Here is a 17,108-nt window from a genome sequence, read left to right as displayed (position 1 = left end):
ACGCGTCCGGTGCACAGAATGCGGACTCAAGAAAAGTGGAAAACCACAAACCTAATTGTCTAAAACTGAGTAATGGCAAGTGAAGTTCGATTCCGATTTCAAGAGTGCCACAGAGGAGTTTCCTGTGGAGAAACGAAAGCCAGAGAAAGGAGTTCACCGTGGTTGTTTTTCTCTAATATATGTGTGCGGTGGTAGGAAAAAAGGAACAAAATCAGAGAGAGAGAGAGAATTACTCTCAAAATAATAATAATAAGAGTAATTTATAAAGACCCCCCGTACTATGGGTCTGCGACAAAGACCCCTGTATTTTATTTGCTACAAAGATCCCCCGTACTATGATCGTGAGACAAAGAGCCCTTTGTTTTGTACCCCCCGTACTACCCTTGTAACTGTTCATCTTCCCCAACCTCACCACACGAACAGCAGCAGCGGCTAACAGTAACAGGGGGTCTTTATTTGAAGTCTCCAAATAAATTTCTCCTTGCTCTGTTCTGTTTAGGGATTTCGGCTCGCTTCTCTTCGTACTCCATTAACAAACACTTTCCTCCCACAGCCAAGATTAGATTCCTTGCTCCGCTGAGACTGTTAAGATTTTTCGTTTCCTTATTTATAGTTTACCTCTACACGATGTCTTATTTTTCCTTATTTTTTCCCTTTTTATTTACTTTCCGTTTGTTAATAATGGATCAAAACACTAACAAGTCAAGAGCCACGCAGAGCCTCGTTCTTTGTGATTTCTGCAATGAAGAGATCACTGTTCTATATTGCAGAGCTGACTCTGCTAAGCTATGCTTGTTCTGCGACCAACATGTCCACTCCGCTAACGCCTTATCCCGTAAGCACCTCCGTTCTCAGATCTGCGATAATTGCTCTTCCCAACCCGTCTCTGTCCGCTGCTCCACCGATCATCTCGTTCTTTGCCAAGATTGCGACTGGGACGCCCATGTCAGCCGCTCGCTGTCCACCACACACGAGTGTTGCCCGGTTGAAGGGTTCTCTGGCTGCCCTTCGGCACTTGAACTCGATTCTATTTGGGGGTTCGATCTTGCCGACAAGAAGTATGCCATGCAACTGCCGCAATCGCGGGTTCCGTAGATGGGTAGTGACAATTTCATGATGTTCCCGAATTGGGGTCCCTTGAATTCGGGTTTCGGATGATTCTTGGGTGTACAAGTCTGCTGCAATGACTCTTTAGGATCTGATGCTGCCCAGTGAGAATGGTAACAGCGGTACTTCCATGTATCCGAGTGTTCCTAGTGCCAAGATTCCGTTGTTTGTCGAAGAGGCTGAGTTCTAGTTGCGGCAAACAGACCAAAGTGATATTTAAGCAGTTTGTGGAGCTGCTTAAGCGGGATCCGGTACGCAGTGACGGAGGGGGAGGCGGTGATGAACTGGGTCCTGGGACACCTGCCCAACAGAGCAATATGGAAGATCTGGAGTTGCCTGATGGAGGTGATGGAGCTACAGATACCACTCAATTGTTGCATCAGCAAACACCATTTACGTCTTTGCTTATGTTGTCTACTCGGATAGATCTAAGAGAGAACAACAATCGTCTCATCGAAGATAATATTCCATGGGACTGCAACCCCTCTGACTAGGCAGCGCAGGTGTAATCTCATGCTCTTGTTAACTCGTCATCTGTTACGAGTTCCAGTGATACTTGGCTTGCTTTATTATCTTCTGTTTTTCTATAATCGTTCATTCCCTGATTTAACTATTGGGTTCTTGAATAATTAGTAAATTTTCCTCTCTCTCTCTCTCCTCCTCTTCTCCTCTTTGCTGGCCTCCCATAGAATGAAGAATTTACAAAAAAAAATATAAATAAATAAAGGAGAAAAGAGAAACGAAAACAAGTATCAGGAGGAAAAACTAAAATTTTCTTATCGAACCTATGGTAGATGCTAGAAACATGGTTATATGGTGAATGTAATTTGTTTCTTTTTTTCTTTCCATTAGCGAGTTGTGGCGGTTATGGCCGACAGGAACAGAAAAAGAGGAAAGCAAGAAGAAGAAAGGGGAGGAGAAAAGGAGGAAGGGGAAGAAGAGAAATTGGAGGAGAGAATGGAAGAGAGAGAGAGAAATGTGAAGGAATATAAGATAGAAGGGATTACGGCGACTGCTGTTCGTATATGAGGTCAGGGAAGATGAACAGTTATAAGGGTAGTATAGGGATTAAAAAATATTATAATGGCGGATTTCAATAGAAAGGGGTCTTTGTACCACAATCATAGTATAGGGGGGTCTTTATAATTTATCCTAATAATAATAATAATAATAATAGAGAAAAAAGTTCAATTCAGCTAGGACTTTCTTTTGCTTCTTTTAGTGAAATTATCAAGTTGCCCCTGTTTTCATGTGGGAACTGCGTGTTCCAAAAAAAAACTTTGTTCTTGCAAAGTGTCATATTCATCACTCCAAAAATAAATGTGTTCCCGACACATCATTCCAATAGGTTGTTCGGGATGTAAATATCGGACCAAACATGTTTCTGTTTTGAGAGTGGTGTCTAATTCCGTTCTAAGTTCTAATTCTCACTGATAATCATGTTTATGTAATGTGGAAATGTGGGAATGTGAAAAACACTCTCACGGAACGATACCAAATGGGATCTACGTTTTAAATAATAAACCCCTAAACCTTACAATTCACAATGGAAATGCATTTAGTCGAACATATATTCTCCGACTGGTAGGAACCAAGCATTGTCCTTATCATCTATCGTGAATAGGATTATTTCCACTTTTATAAAATGAGCAGAATCCTTAGCTCAGAACTATTACTTGCACTGATCACATGGCTAATTCAAGGAAATTTCAAGTGGGTTCCACATTTTTTCTTCATGATTTAAAACAGTTAAAGCCTATTCATCTTATTTTTTACTCTCATATTTCTTGGAGTAGGCCCTAGATATTAGGGGCTCGGTCACTGCAATGCCCATTAGAACAGCCTTGTATTGGGAATATCTCTGTATTTATGTACTTTAATTTATGGGGAGATATTCCCAATACAAAAGGCTGTTTGAACAGTGTGAGCACAAACTTGCATTGACTAAGCCGAACTCAGATATTACATCAGTGATATGTAGGGGTGTCAATGGATCCGTTTCCGGTTGGACTCTGTCCAATCCAAAGGTATTATGGACATATTGGACGGTCCAAATAATTGTATGGACTCAGACCAGTCCAAATTTGAGTGGTCCATATACAATGCGGACCAAATTTGAACAAAACTGCTGAATGAATGGTTCGTTCATTCCTTTGAAGTTTTTTTCAAAATTTTCTTCTAAGACCCAACTAGCGGTGCTCTACGCCTCCACCGCTCACTCCAACAATTGAACGAAGAAGAAGGTTTCTCTCCGGCGGTGGTATCTCTCCAGTTGTTTTTTCTCGTCTCTCTCTAGCGAATAGCGTATTAAGGGGTATTTCTCCGGCGACCTGCGACCCTTTGTATCTCTATCTCCCTGGAGCGTCCAACCACTCTCTCTACAATCTCTGCTGTGGAATCACTTTTTCCCACATCCAATAGCTGTTCCTCACTATTTGTTTCAGGGAAAAGCTTTTCTTCATCACCAATGGAAAAGAGACAAGGGAGATGCAATGGCGGCCGACGATTGACAAACAACGGTTCCAATAGCTCCAATGTTGCCTGCATTGCTTTTTTTTCTTCACCTCTAATGGAAATAGAGTAGATCTGTCTTTCCGACATTGCAAAACAAGGCCAGAGTTTTTTTTTTTACCACTGCTGCAACGATAACCAATGACTGATATTGGGTTCATGTTGCCTCTCTGGTCTTTCGGCCATTACAGAACACAGATGATATTTTGTTTGTTTTTTCATAGTTGCAGCGACAGCCGGCAACGGAGGTTCAAGATCTGATCTGATGCGAACCCAGATCTATGTTCTCCCAAACCTTCTCACTAGGCACCACTTCTCAATCAGTTCTCTGGTGCTTCCACCATTGTAGAGCACCATTTGTTTTTTTTTTTTTTTTGCAATTTATACAATTTCATGTATTTTTATTTGTAATTTTTGTTTTTCTATATTTTTTGTTGTTTTTTATAATCTCCATTATTTTTATGATATTTCTTATAATTTCTTTTTTTTTTTGCTTTTTTGTACTTTTTTGCAACTTCTATAATTTTTTTTTGCAATTTTTAATTTCTGTTTCCATTTTTTATAATTTATGTTTTTCTATTTTTCTGTGTTTTTATACATTTTTATTTTCTTATTTGAAAATTACTTTTCTTGAATTTTGCCATTTTTTATTCTTCCACAAGTTTTGTATTGAAATGTAATAATTTTATTTTTTTCAATTTAGGTATTTCTTTCGATTTCTACTTTTTAAAACAATGTTTTCTTTTTTTTTTTTTTGCAAATTTGGTGTTTTTATTAATACTTGTATTCTTTAATAATTTTTTTATATTTTTATTTTTGTTTGGATAAACTATTTGTATCTTTTGCAGCCATATTTCTGCATTTTTATATTTTGTGAATTAGTTATATATTTTTATCATTTATGGGGTTTTCATGTAATTTTTTATATTTCATTCAATTTGGACCGGATTGGACCCAATTTGGTCCATTTGCATTTCAATTGGACCACATTGAACTTGGTGTGTATGGATTTGGATTGGATTGGATTGGATCCAATTCATTTGTGAATGGATCTATGTTAGATTAGATCAGATCGGACTGGTCCAATTTGAATGATCTTGTTTTTATCCACTTTCCTTTTGTTTAGATATCTCTCATATATTTTTTTTATATTTACTATTATTTATTAGTAGTGTTAATTGGATCAGATCAGATCTGGTCCAATATGAGTCATTTTGGACCATTTTGGTTTGGTTCAATTCAATGCTTGAACTATCCAATCTGTTAAAATTGATTTTAATTTAGATCAGTTCCAACCCTAACTTGGTCCATTGACACCTATATTATTTTCTTCTATCAAAGGACCATATATTGGTTCAGTCCAATTCAGTCCACTATAAATCCATTACCCACCGACCAGGTCCAATCCAATCCAATAAATACTTTGGACCATTATGTTTGGACTAGTCCAGTTCAATATGTCATATTGGTTCATCCAATCCATCCAAAATGATTTTGATTTGGACCATTAAGCACCTTTGCGAAAATACTTTTATAAAAGCACTTTTACAAAAGTACTTTTGTGAATGCATTTTTACAAAAGTACTTTCATCAAAATACATTTACGAAAGCATTTTTGCAAATATACTTTTATGAAAGACCTATTGCTAAAATATTTTTATTCATTCACTTCGGATTGGATTGGACCCAATTTTGTCCGTTTGCATTTTAATTGGATGGAATCGAAATGTAGCAAGTGTTTTAGTTTTTTCATATATTTTTTGGATTTCTCGTGTTATTTTGGTGTTTGATTCAATTTGGACCAGATTGGACCTAATCCGGTCCATTTGCATTTTATTTGTATTGGATTGGACTTGATTTGTATGGATTTGGACTGGATTTGATCCAGTCCATTTGTAAATGGACCAATATTGGATTGGACTGGATTGGACCAAATCCAGTCCAATTGACAGCCTTAGTGATATGTAATCTTGTTAAAAAAAAAAAGAATTGGTTATATTAGAAGGCATCTTGTTCCAGATTTAAATTTATAGTTTTCAAAATTAGTCAGCCATAAATAAATAATTTCCAAAATTTGAAACCAAAGACCACGGGTGCAACTTGGTGTGCTCAGGCACGGTTGGAGTTTTGTTTAAATTTGAGGGACTTTTGGACTTTACTCCCCCTCATAAATATTTTTTGCAGCCCCCTCCTACTTTACTAGTAGCCCCCCTATAAACCACATCATGTCCATGAATTTGGCATCAATCTACAGGCAGGATTCAGTCTACCCCTAGGTGGAGCTAGGATTTCCTAGGGGTGGACAGAATCATAAAAACCCCTAAATTTGAATGGATCAGATTCGGAGGCCCAGGCCCAATGTAGTGAAAAATTTTCAATTTGGATATCCAACTTGCGCCCCTCTTAAATACCACTGTGCTAGAGTGTTAATGGGTTGGGTTTGGTTCAGGATAGGGAATCGATTCCATTTGATAGACCCATAATTGCTCCAATTATATTTCAGGACAATCAGGTATGACTTGATTTAGACAGTTTATACTTAGGCCCCTCGCTTTTCGGTAAGTTACTTACCCGGGTAAATGCAGTTACTTGAGTAAGTTTTTCCTGGAAAACACTTACCTGGGTAAGTGCATTTACCCATGCTCTTTTATTTCTCATGTAAATAAGGCAATGATCATTTTAGTCATAAATATCCATTATTAAAAAGGGAATTTTTGTCCCATTCAAGTGTTGACAGCTTTCCCCCTAAGTGGAAAAGTTAGTTACCCACCTAGGAGATGGGTATAAGTGATACCCAGGAAAATAAACTTTCCCTGATCCCCACATAAATTTGAAAACAAAAGAATATGGGATTCCTGGTTCCCCTCTCTCAAAATCCGAAAAAAGAATGCCCCTTAAAGATCTATAATTACCTCTAGTTATAATAACTCAAAATCTTATGTTTGATAACATAGAATTAATAAAAAATGCCTGTAAAATAGAAATTAATTGCTTGTTATATAGATAAAAAAGTGTTTTTCATCCAAATTTTTCTTATATACCATCTATGAAATTTATCCTTTTGGGCAAAAAATATTACAAAAATGAATAAAAAATATGTGACCTTTCTATATTATTAACCATAAAATCGATTTTGGTGTGAATCATTTCAGAATAGCAAAAACCGGTCTCCGCTCAATTACTAATCAGGACAAAACCATAGAAGCAAAACCAACTAATTGGTTTCATCAATTCAGTTCTGACAGGTAGACCCGAGTCAACCAACACATTGACAGCCCTAACAGTTCAGTGGCAAATGAGTTTTTCCACTATACAGAAAAAAACAATAACGACCACTAGATAAGAGAATAATTAAAAAAAAAAAACTAGAAACCACGGCTCTTAAAAGGCCATTACCCAAATTTGGTCCCAACTATATTGGGTATTGCTGAGTATAAACTAGGTAGGTGTTTGGCATCGGTGCTGAGAAAATCGCATTGTTTTATGAGAAATCAATGCTTATTTTTTGATTGAAAGTGATGCTACCACATAGGCTCTATTCTGAGAAAACAACACTGGTGTTGTTTGGTAGGGGTGTTCACGGGTCGGGTTGGGTCGGTTTATTGGGGTTTTCCCAACCGACCCGACCTGGTCGGGTTACCTAAGGTGGAAACCGAAACCAACCCACTGATAGGCCAAACCGACCTGGTCGGTTTGAGTCGGGTTGGGTCGATTTCGATTTTGCTCCTGTACAAAAGGACACTTAATTGAATTCTAACTGTAATTGCCTAATGGGTTGCCTATTTGGTGTAAAAGATTATAGAAAGTTAGAAACTATGATAGATTGCCTATTCTAATAGTAATTGCCTAATGGGCCTTCTAGTTCTAGTAGAAGACTAGTTATAGTTAAGTAGGAAACTACTCAAACTAGAAACTAACGAACTAGTAGAAGACTATTTTCGGGTCGGGTCGGGTTGGTTTCGGTTTTCACACAAGAAAACTGAAACCAACCTGATATATCGGTTTATATATTTGCCCAACCCGAAACCGACCGGTACTGATGAAAACCTGGCCGACTCGGGTTGGGTCGGTCCGGGTTGGTCGGTTTGATCGGGTTGGACATTCTTATGAACAGCCCTATTGTTTGGTATCATTGCTGTAGAATCATTTTCAGCATTGGTCATATTATCCAACGTACAAGATGATGCCACATCATTACACTACTGGTAGCAACGAGCTGATTTTTGAGAAAACATCAAATTTGGCGTTGCTTCAAACCACACTTTCTCGATTTCCAATGTGTGGTCTAAAGCAATGTTTTTTTTTCTGAAAAAACAGTACCAAATAAGAGATTGTTTTATGAAACACCTCTTTTTTCTGATGTGGCGCCTATATAGTGCTGTTTTCTCAAAAAACCGCATCCATGCCAAACACCCACTAGATGAGATCCCATCATTTGCTTTTTTTTAGAAAAATTGCCATTTTTATACTTGATCAATTTGCCTTTTCATTCAATAGCTAGACTCGCTTTGCTATAAACAATCAAATTAACATTAAAGTTTGATTACTATGTCTATTCAAGGTTCACGTTATCTGAACTGAAAATGAATATTGCCATATTGGGAAGGTAATCGCTTTTAAGATATGCATTGCAGTACGCTTTGGATGCACAATGTGAAGTGAAAGAAAAACTTTGCAAAGAAATATGTAAATATCAGTCTAAGCTCTAAGGTATTAATATATAAAATAATTAACATATGCATATATGACTTAGGGGTTATTTGATAATAGATGAAGTGGTTGAACTAGCAAACATATTATTTTGTCTTTTAGTGAATAAGATTTTGAAGGAGGTATGGCCTGGCTGAAGTTGAAGTTGGATAAATTATTATATCTCTGAATATTTTATTAATCAACTATTGTATCCATTAAAAGACAAAGAAATGAATCATTTGGTTCATCAACTTCAGTTGTTAAAATAAATCTTGTTAATATATTTGACTAATTATTTTATTTATTTTGTATTGATTATAATATTTTGTTAAATTTTAGACTCAGTTTGGAAATAATACAAAAATAAATAGGTACAGTACAAATCCATACAAAATAATGCAAAAAAAAGGCTGCATAATTGGTTGCAATACAATTTTATTTGCATTAGTACAAATAAAAAAAATACAAAATCTCGTTTAATTTTGTTTTGTGTTTTACTTTATTCTGTTTTATGTCTTAATTCACTTCATCTATACTGCAAACAAACAAAATATTCTAAAATGTAAAACAAAAATAGATCAGAATTTACACTCAAATCACTTGCACTGTGATAGTTTTGCATCAGTGCAAATTTATTTGCATTGCAGCCAAACACAGTCAAAGGTTTTTAACTGTACTATTTGTATTTGTACTCTTTCTAAACCAAGGCTTAACAAATACTAACATCAAAGACAAACTCTTGCTTACATGGCCTGTGGACAACATTACAATGCTTAGGTGTTTGGATCTGTTTATAAAAAATCAATGCCTATTTCACACCAAATAGGTGCCCACTAAATTCTAAAATTTTTTTTGGTCCAGCCATTTATGATTAAAACATTTTTCTCGAGTTATGTGAGAGCCCTCATTATAGCAATCATTTTCTTACCGTTCAACTTATGTGGCACATAATTAATGACGCTTAGCTGTCATAAAGTAACAAAAAACGTTTTGTCCCAATTTCAAGGAAAAATTCATACAAAATGTACGTTATTCTGATAGATGTCAATTTAACTAAACAGCCCCCTTAGGCTGTGTTTGATTTGAAGTAACTACCTTTTCCTTCAAATTAAACATAGCCTTAGTGAACGTTATATTTATAAATAGTCGTTAGGGTTATAATAAACCTAATTCTAGTTTTCACTTAAAAGAATATATATATATATATATATATATATATAATTTTGAAGTCGTCTCCTATTATTTAGAATGTTATTAAATTTCATTATTATACACCGTAAAAGAGGTCAATAATTATTAATTACCCACCTATTTTTGGTTTTGTTTGAACTTCAAAACATTGACCTGGATCTGCTGGGAACACAAATGTTAGAACCTGGCTATGTGATCAATTACAAGTGAACACGTCAGTACGTGTTCCATACCACACATGCCCACGTACACCAATTGTATTTGCACCAGATCTGGATTCATGTTCTTGCCTTCTTACTAATTTGTGTTGATTTTTTGTTCATGTAATGTCTATAAAATCCAGTTTCTTGAGCTCATGGTTATAGAGAGAGATAGAGAGGAAGGGAGAGAGCAAAGATGGCTGGCTATGAGTATCAGAGTGAGGTCATGACTGTGGTTTTTCTCTCTGTAATAGGGGCTGCGAGTGGATGGGGTTTGGCCCATGCGACATTTTATGGAGACGAAACCGGCCAAGCAACAATGGGTGAGTTCATCGATCTTTTTCTTTTTTTTTTTTTTTTTACTTTCTTGGAAGAAGAAGGCTTTCACTTCGTATTTTCATGGTAGTTTTCACATCAATGCATGAAGAAGAAGACTCCCATTAATTTCTTACTCTAAACCGTTCTGATCGATCTGCATCAAAATGGAGAAACCAGGAACTGACTGTTTATGCTTTATTGTGTTGAATAGACGGAGCTTGTGGTTATGGCAACCTATTCCATCAAGGCTACGGGCTGAAAACGACGGCTTTGAGCTCGGCCCTGTTCAACAATGGCCAAACCTGTGGAGCCTGTTACGAGATCAAATGCCACGATGACCCAAAATGGTGCCGACCCGGCAGAATTCGTGTCACGGCCACCAACTTCTGCCCGCCTAACTACACCAAGCCTAGCGGAAACTGGTGCAATCCTCCGCTTAAGCATTTCGATCTCTCCATGCCCATGTTCGTAGAGATAGCCGACTACCAGGCCGGCATCATTCCGGTCAAATACCGCCGTGTAAAATGTGTCAGGTCCGGAGGCATCAAGTTCGAGATCAAAGGAAACCAGTGGTGGACGCTCGTTTTGGTGTACAATGTCGCCGGCGCCGGAGATGTTACAAACGTTATGATCAAGGGCTCCAACACTTATTGGATCCAGATGTCGCGAAATTGGGGCCAAAACTGGCAGACATGGACTCCGTTGCAAGGGCAGCGCCTCTCATTCCAGGTGACTACGAGCGACGGTAGAACGGTGACGTCCCGTAACGTTGCACCCGATAACTGGCAACTCGGTCAAACGTTTGAGGGGAGAAATTTTTAATCCGTGGAGGGTCAGAAATCTAGGGTAGCAAAAAAAAATAAACAAATAAAATAGAACTTATTTTCTCTTCCTAGCTTCTTCTTCATTAATTCTCCTTTTTTTTTTTGATAGATTCGTAAAAATTCTTCATTAATTCTCCATTAATTTGTGTGTTAATTAGACTTAGAAATAGAAAGACAAGCTTGTATTAACGGATTATTTTTGGGTTATTCGACCCAATTGGTAAACATGGGAATGATGATGAGAAAAATAATTTTATTATTTCTGGCTGTGAAATAATTTATCAACGTACGGCTGTTTATGTTTAACCAATAATAACGCCCCACGTCAGCCATTCAGACAAAATGGGGATCGAAGGATTATGAGACATATACTGATATATACACTTCATGGCTACGTGGGGTGTTATTATTGATTTGCACAGCCAACACAGTCATCAAATGCAGCTAATCCGAACAGTTTCCTATCAGTTTGCAAGTTGATTCGTTCAAATTCGAGAAAATTTTCCTAGTTTGATTCATTTCTTCTAAAAAGGCTAACGTGCCAAACTAATCCCAATAAATAGGACCTAAAATTTAGGAAATAGAGACCTAAACTTGTAGAAGTATATTTTTTCCAAATTAAGAAATGCTAAATGAGACCTAAACTTTACGAAACAGAAATAAAAATTGAAAATCCTAAATCTTAGGTTTTGTTTTTGAAAACAAAAGGTTGACATCTCAGAAAAATAATATGAACAATTGTTTTTGTTTGTAGAAACAAAATCAATAATGAAAGAAATACCCCCTTAGACGTATATAATTTTTTCTTCAACAAAAGAATTTAAAAGTAAACCAATCTTACATTTGAAATCATGCCTATGGATATTGACATGTAATGTTTAGTATTTTAACAATCGAACTAAAGAAAGTTGCAAGTATGGATATTTAGAAATATAAACTTAATTAACATTAGAAATAGGTGACACCTCAGAACAACTAGGTGACACCTGAAATCATTTTGGCAATAACTTGTCTTAACCAAGTTGATCGTGTCCCACCTAACGGCCTGGCACAGGCGCGGCCCGGCACAGGTGCGACCTGGCACAAGCGTGACCTAGCGGCCTAGCCCTGGCGTGAGCTGGCAGCCTGGCACTGGTGTGACCTAGCGGCCTGGCCCTATCGCGACCCGGCGGCCTGGCCCTGGTGACCTGGCCCAGGCACGAACTGGCGGCCTGGGAGACGTGCTCGGCGACAAATTCGGCATGCATATCCAAACACTCCCACGATCCTTGGAAGTTGGCCCACGTGCCAAACGATTCGGAGGGTGGTCAACGTGCATGGCGGTTACCTCCAGGAATCTCGAACCACTTAGACGACATCGCAGAAATCTCGGATATGGTGCATGAAGCCCACGCCAAACAATGCCTATATAAAGGCACCAACCCCAATGGCAAGTAAGCAAATAAGCAAATTCTAGTTCTCATACTTTGTGATTTTTAGCTCGCAGTCTACTATGAGAGTATTGACTTAAGCATCGGAGCAACCTCGCCGGGTTAGCCACACCGGGTCCTTTGACATTTGGTTCCTTGCAGGTCTCTAAAGAGCAACGAAGCTCATCAATCTAGCTCGCCGCCAGGCTGCTCGACACCTGGTCAACCCGGCACCTCACAGGCAGCTCGCCACCTAGTCAGCCCGACACCTCACAGGGAGCTCGCCATTTGATTAGTCCGGCACCTCACAGGTAGCTCGCCACCTGGTCAACCCGACAGCTCGACACCTGGTCAGCTTGGCACCTCATAGGCAACTCGACACCTGGTCAGCCTGACACCTCACAGGCAGCTTGCCACCTGGTCAGCCCGGCACCTCCCAGGCAGCTCGACACCTGGTCAGCCCGGCACCTCACAGGCAGCTCGCCACTTGGTCAGCTTGGCACCTCATAGGCAGCTCAACACTATAGTCAGCTCGCCACCTAGCCTGCCCAACTCGGCAGCCAAAGTTCTCCACTTCAGCCTGAGTCATCGGCCACTTGGAAGCAGACCAAATGATGAGGTACTTAGCACAAAAAATTGGCTATCACCCAAAAATTGATTCATCAGACATTGACATGTAATGTTTAGTATTTTAACAATCGAACTAAAGAAAGTTGCAAGTATGGATATTTAGAAATATAAACTTAATTAACATTAGAAATACAATAGAAATTAAAGGCAATCATATTATCAGAAAGTGTATAAGTGAGAAACAAACCAAATCAAACCTAAGAAAAATTTCTGCTTCATGGGGCCACACGATTGGGGGTAATGATTAGGAGTGTCAATGGTATTCGGAAATCAGATTCAAAATTTGAAAGTTGAAATAATTCAGTCGAGTTTGGATAATTTGAATACCATAGTCGTCCAAATTCAGATATTTTATTCATATCGATTAACTAATCAAATCAAATTCAGATATGTCCTGATTCAACTTGAAATGTTCAACTTCAACCAGCTATATAAATCATATATGTAATATATAAAATATTTAAATATTTTAGGTAATTTATATAATATATATAGTTATATAAATAATATATATGTATATTACTTACTTAAAATAATTAATTTATCAAATTCAAATTAAATCGAATATTCAAATATTTAATTGAATTTGAACATTGAGTTTTATAATCAAATTTGGATATTGTCTTATTCAATTCGAATTCAATTAGTTTACACCCCTACCATAACCCCCTAACATTGGTGGCAGCAAGAAGTATGTCAACAAGCTAGGCTCCACATGAGTTTGCCTTAACCCTAACCTGACCCTACAGCACCTCAACCCGAGGCCGATCTGCTCCGCCTTAAAAATATATAATTCCGAACCCAACTTGACCCTATAGGGTCTAACCCGATACCGACCCGACCTGACCTATAGCATTTCAATTGTATTTTTTTTACAGATTTTGAAGATCTAAAATCCATTAATTTAAGTTCCTTTTTATAGATTCTAAGGTATCACTTTCCCCATTTAAAAAAAAAAAGAAAAAAAAAACAGAAAATCAAAACCAAAATGTAAACAAATCTTAAACTATTAAGGCTATAGAGTTAGAAGTCAAAAAGTTACAAAAATACTTTGTATATATGAAGGATATCATGACCTGGTGGGGATAGGGCAGCCAAAACCTAAACCGACCCAAATTGAGACAAAGAATCAAAACCCTAACCCAACCTTATAGGGTCGATCGGGTCAAGCCAAGTTTACCATTTAACCCGACCCATTGACATCTCTAACAGAAAGATTTGATCCTAAATCAACCTATGGAAATTGAATAATATGAACCTAGGTCGACCTAAAACTTATTCCTGACAAACCAAGTTCACTTAAAAGTGGCGAATTTGGAATTGTTAACCAGAATTTGAACCAAGCGAGCCAACAAACCAAGTAACCATGATGGTTCATTTCATCAAGTGATAAATGAAGTTCTGTATACAAGCCACCACAGAACAGAGTAAAGATAAAGTTTACTCGTAACAACAAGTCGCACCCGTTCAGAATAAACTTTAGCCATTATCAATGGTCCATTAGAAGTCGCTTTTGGAATTGGCAGCCCAGATGCATGTTTTGTCTCTGTTTTGGGAGACTGTTTTCATTTTTTTTCCATCATTCCATCGGTCATCGATCAAATGGATAGAAATGATTCAGCCGAAACTAGGAACTTTTGCTTGTTTTGTCAATTTTAGTCATTCAAAGAGACGATCGACCATTGCATTGTGCAGATTGATGCCCACGTATAATATGCCTGTAGAAAAAATTTAGGAAATCCATCAAATGGATGTTTCTTAATCTGATTTTTCGCATTCATCAACCAAAATGGTAGTCCTCATTAAATGTGACAACTGACAAATTTCTAATTATAATTCAAATTTCAAAGTTCACACCCATTTAATTTTCTCCCATTTTTCGTCCAGATCCAGTATGAGGAGGTTCCCGAATGATTTTCTTACTTTTTTTTTTTTTTTGAAATTTACCAAGTTCAAGTCCATAGATGGTTTTGTGAGTTATGATTCATGAATGGAAACTATAAATTGGGAAACCTTAATTAATTTTACATTCCTTTGACAGACTTTCCATAGTTTGGAAGCTCTACGTTTTCAAAACGTTCTATCTATATATACTAGTTGTCTGAACGTAAATTTGCATTGCGAGCAAAGGCACAGACTGAAAAATGGCGAGGTCAAGATATGTTTTAGTGGCGACCGTTCTGATGTCCTCTGTAATGGTGGATGTCACCGGAGATTATAGCTGGGACTACGCCCATGCGACATTTTACGGTGATATCCACGGCGGGGGAACCATGCGTAAGTTATTAATTACTATTCCTGGATATGAAACTACGATTGTTCTTCGTTAATTCAATACTAGCTGTTCTTCTATTGACTTATATATGGCTTGATGTTTTACAGAGGGAGCCTGCGGCTACGGCAACCTCTTCAGTCAGGGCTATGGCCTTGAGACCACGGCGTTGAGCACAGCTCTCTTCGACAATGGCCTCAGCTGTGGTGCTTGCTTTGAAATCCAGTGCTACGACGACCCAAATTGGTGCTTTCCTGGTACAATTCACGTAACAGCAACCAACTTCTGCCCACCTAACTACAGCAAACCCAATGACAACTGGTGCAATCCGCCTCTGAAGCACTTTGATCTATCAATGCCCATGTTCCTGAAGATTGCGAAGTACAGAGCTGGCATCGTCCCTGTCCAATACCGACGCATTCCGTGCGTTAAAACCGGAGGCATGAAGTTTGAGATCAATGGAAACCCTTATTTCATTCTCGTGCTCATCTACAACGTCGCAGGCGCAGGCGACGTTCGTGATGTGAAGGTTAAGGGATCCAATACTGGTTGGATACAGATGACGCATAACTGGGGCCAGAATTGGCACACTCAGACTCAGTTGGTTGGACAGAGCTTGTCGTTTCAGGTGACTACCAGTGACGGGAGGATGGTGCAATCCGATGATGTTGCACCGGCGTACTGGAAGTTCGGCCAGACCTTTGAAGGGAAACAGTTTTGGAGAATTTGAGAGTTGCTTCTTTTTCACGCTTTTTATGAGTTATATTGTGAATAACAAGTGTAACGGAACGATGTGGGTTTTTCCACTTATTATTTCAATAAATTACAAATAAGAAATAACATGCAGTTTGCTTCGTTTTACAATAAATTTTACATCTATCTGGGTCTGGCTGGTGGAAGTGGAGACGACAATTTTTCTGATTTCACCAGGGGTTGATGGTCGGGTAATGGTTTTTGGGTGGATCAAATGACGTTTTTCCAGTTAATCTATCGTCCTATGGAAACCTTTCATTTATTTATTATTATTATTATTATTATTATTTTTGTTTAGAGATTGGACCATTCGTTAGTTACTTAGTCGTTTGTTCCGTTGCTTTCTGTTTGTCTACGCTTTGCTTCATGATAGTCTTTCACTGTGTCTGTGTGTTTTATTAGTTTTTCACTATTAGGTGAGACTTTGGCTACTTTATTCATTTATCTCTCGTCAATTTGTTTTCTTCTCTGGTTACTTTATTCATCTCTCCAGTCCACTTTTACCAATAAGTTGAAAAAAAACCGTTGATTTCGGTAAAAAAACGCTTAGTCAAAGCAGTCAACCTGAGGGTCCGTTTGGTTCACAGTTGAAAATCAGTCATTCCCATAGTCTGTTTGGTTCAGACAAGAATGAAAATGGGAATTAAAATCAGTGGGAATGAGATTTCATTCTCAAGGGAGGAGCAGGGAATGGCCATTACCGCAAATGGGGGAATGTCATTCTAGCAGGAATAGAAATGGGATTCTGATTCCACCCAACCAAATAGTTGGAATCGGAATAGCCCATTCCCATGAACCAAACGGGGCCTAAATTACTTGTTTGTTAATTGGATTCTACTTCGATAGTGGAAAGACATCATACGAGAAAAACTTATGGGCGCAACCAACCTATATAATAAAAGAGATGGTATTCATTGAATTCATAGGGTGCTTTGGTCGGTTAAATCTCTTTTAGGACCATGTCTTTATGATATCATAAATTTTCCTTCATTAAGGGTATGTTATTCAAAAGTTACGCTTTAGTGAGAATGGCTAATTTAATAGTAAATTTTTATTGGTATATAATAATTTTTGAATTATTTTAAGGTAAGATTACAAGAAAAACTACTGATGGAGGTAAATTTGACCCGACCTCTTGACCACCTGACACGTGGAAGCAGTCAAGGGTGACCTGGCAAGATCGACAGCTCGGCACAGCAGT

At 38.0% G+C, this 17,108-nt stretch overlaps 2 protein-coding genes and 1 pseudogene across 3 annotated transcripts; all 3 read left to right on the top strand.

Moving 5' to 3' along the window:
• Window positions 1-485: 485 nt before the first annotated feature.
• On the top strand, window positions 486-1,748 carry LOC148800985 (zinc finger protein CONSTANS-LIKE 14-like; annotated as a pseudogene).
• A 7,845-nt stretch (window positions 1,749-9,593) lies between these two features.
• LOC104603104 (expansin-A14-like) lies at window positions 9,594-11,041 on the top strand. The gene is made up of 2 exons (XM_010267054.2): window positions 9,594-10,024; window positions 10,231-11,041. Exons 1-2 carry the CDS (start codon window positions 9,898-9,900, stop codon window positions 10,839-10,841), a joined length of 738 nt encoding a protein of 245 aa, XP_010265356.1. The 5' UTR covers window positions 9,594-9,897; the 3' UTR covers window positions 10,842-11,041.
• Window positions 11,042-14,616: 3,575 nt separating this feature from the next.
• On the top strand, window positions 14,617-15,884 carry LOC104603095 (expansin-A22-like). 2 transcript variants are annotated; one of them, XM_010267046.2, is made up of 3 exons: window positions 14,617-14,633; window positions 15,092-15,159; window positions 15,265-15,884. In XM_010267046.2, exons 2-3 carry the CDS (start codon window positions 15,156-15,158, stop codon window positions 15,882-15,884), a joined length of 624 nt encoding a protein of 207 aa, XP_010265348.2. In that variant the 5' UTR covers window positions 14,617-14,633; window positions 15,092-15,155. The 2 variants fall into 2 exon arrangements, with proteins under 2 accessions (XP_010265348.2, XP_088757478.1); XM_088901352.1 differs by lacking the exon at window positions 14,617-14,633 and having other exon boundaries at window positions 15,078-15,159.
• The last annotated feature ends 1,224 nt before the right edge of the window (window positions 15,885-17,108 follow it).

Source organism: Nelumbo nucifera, chromosome 3 (assembly GCF_055504915.1).
Source record: "Nelumbo nucifera cultivar China Antique chromosome 3, China Antique-T2T, whole genome shotgun sequence".
NCBI classification, from domain to species: Eukaryota; Viridiplantae; Streptophyta; class Magnoliopsida; order Proteales; family Nelumbonaceae; genus Nelumbo; species Nelumbo nucifera.
This window is presented reverse-complemented; position numbering and strand designations above follow the sequence as displayed.

Bases quoted from the DNA above. Each gene is read 5' to 3' on its own strand.
- LOC104603095 (XM_088901352.1), top strand. From the start codon at position 15,078: ATGGTGGATGTCACCGGAGATTATAGCTGGGACTACGCCCATGCGACA. The intron at 15,160-15,264 runs GTAAGTTATTAA...GATGTTTTACAG, and splicing joins CCACGGCGGGGGAACCATGC to AGGGAGCCTGCGGCTACGGC.
- LOC104603104 (XM_010267054.2), top strand. From the start codon at position 9,898: ATGGCTGGCTATGAGTATCAGAGTGAGGTCATGACTGTGGTTTTTCTC. The intron at 10,025-10,230 runs GTGAGTTCATCG...TGTGTTGAATAG, and splicing joins AACCGGCCAAGCAACAATGG to ACGGAGCTTGTGGTTATGGC.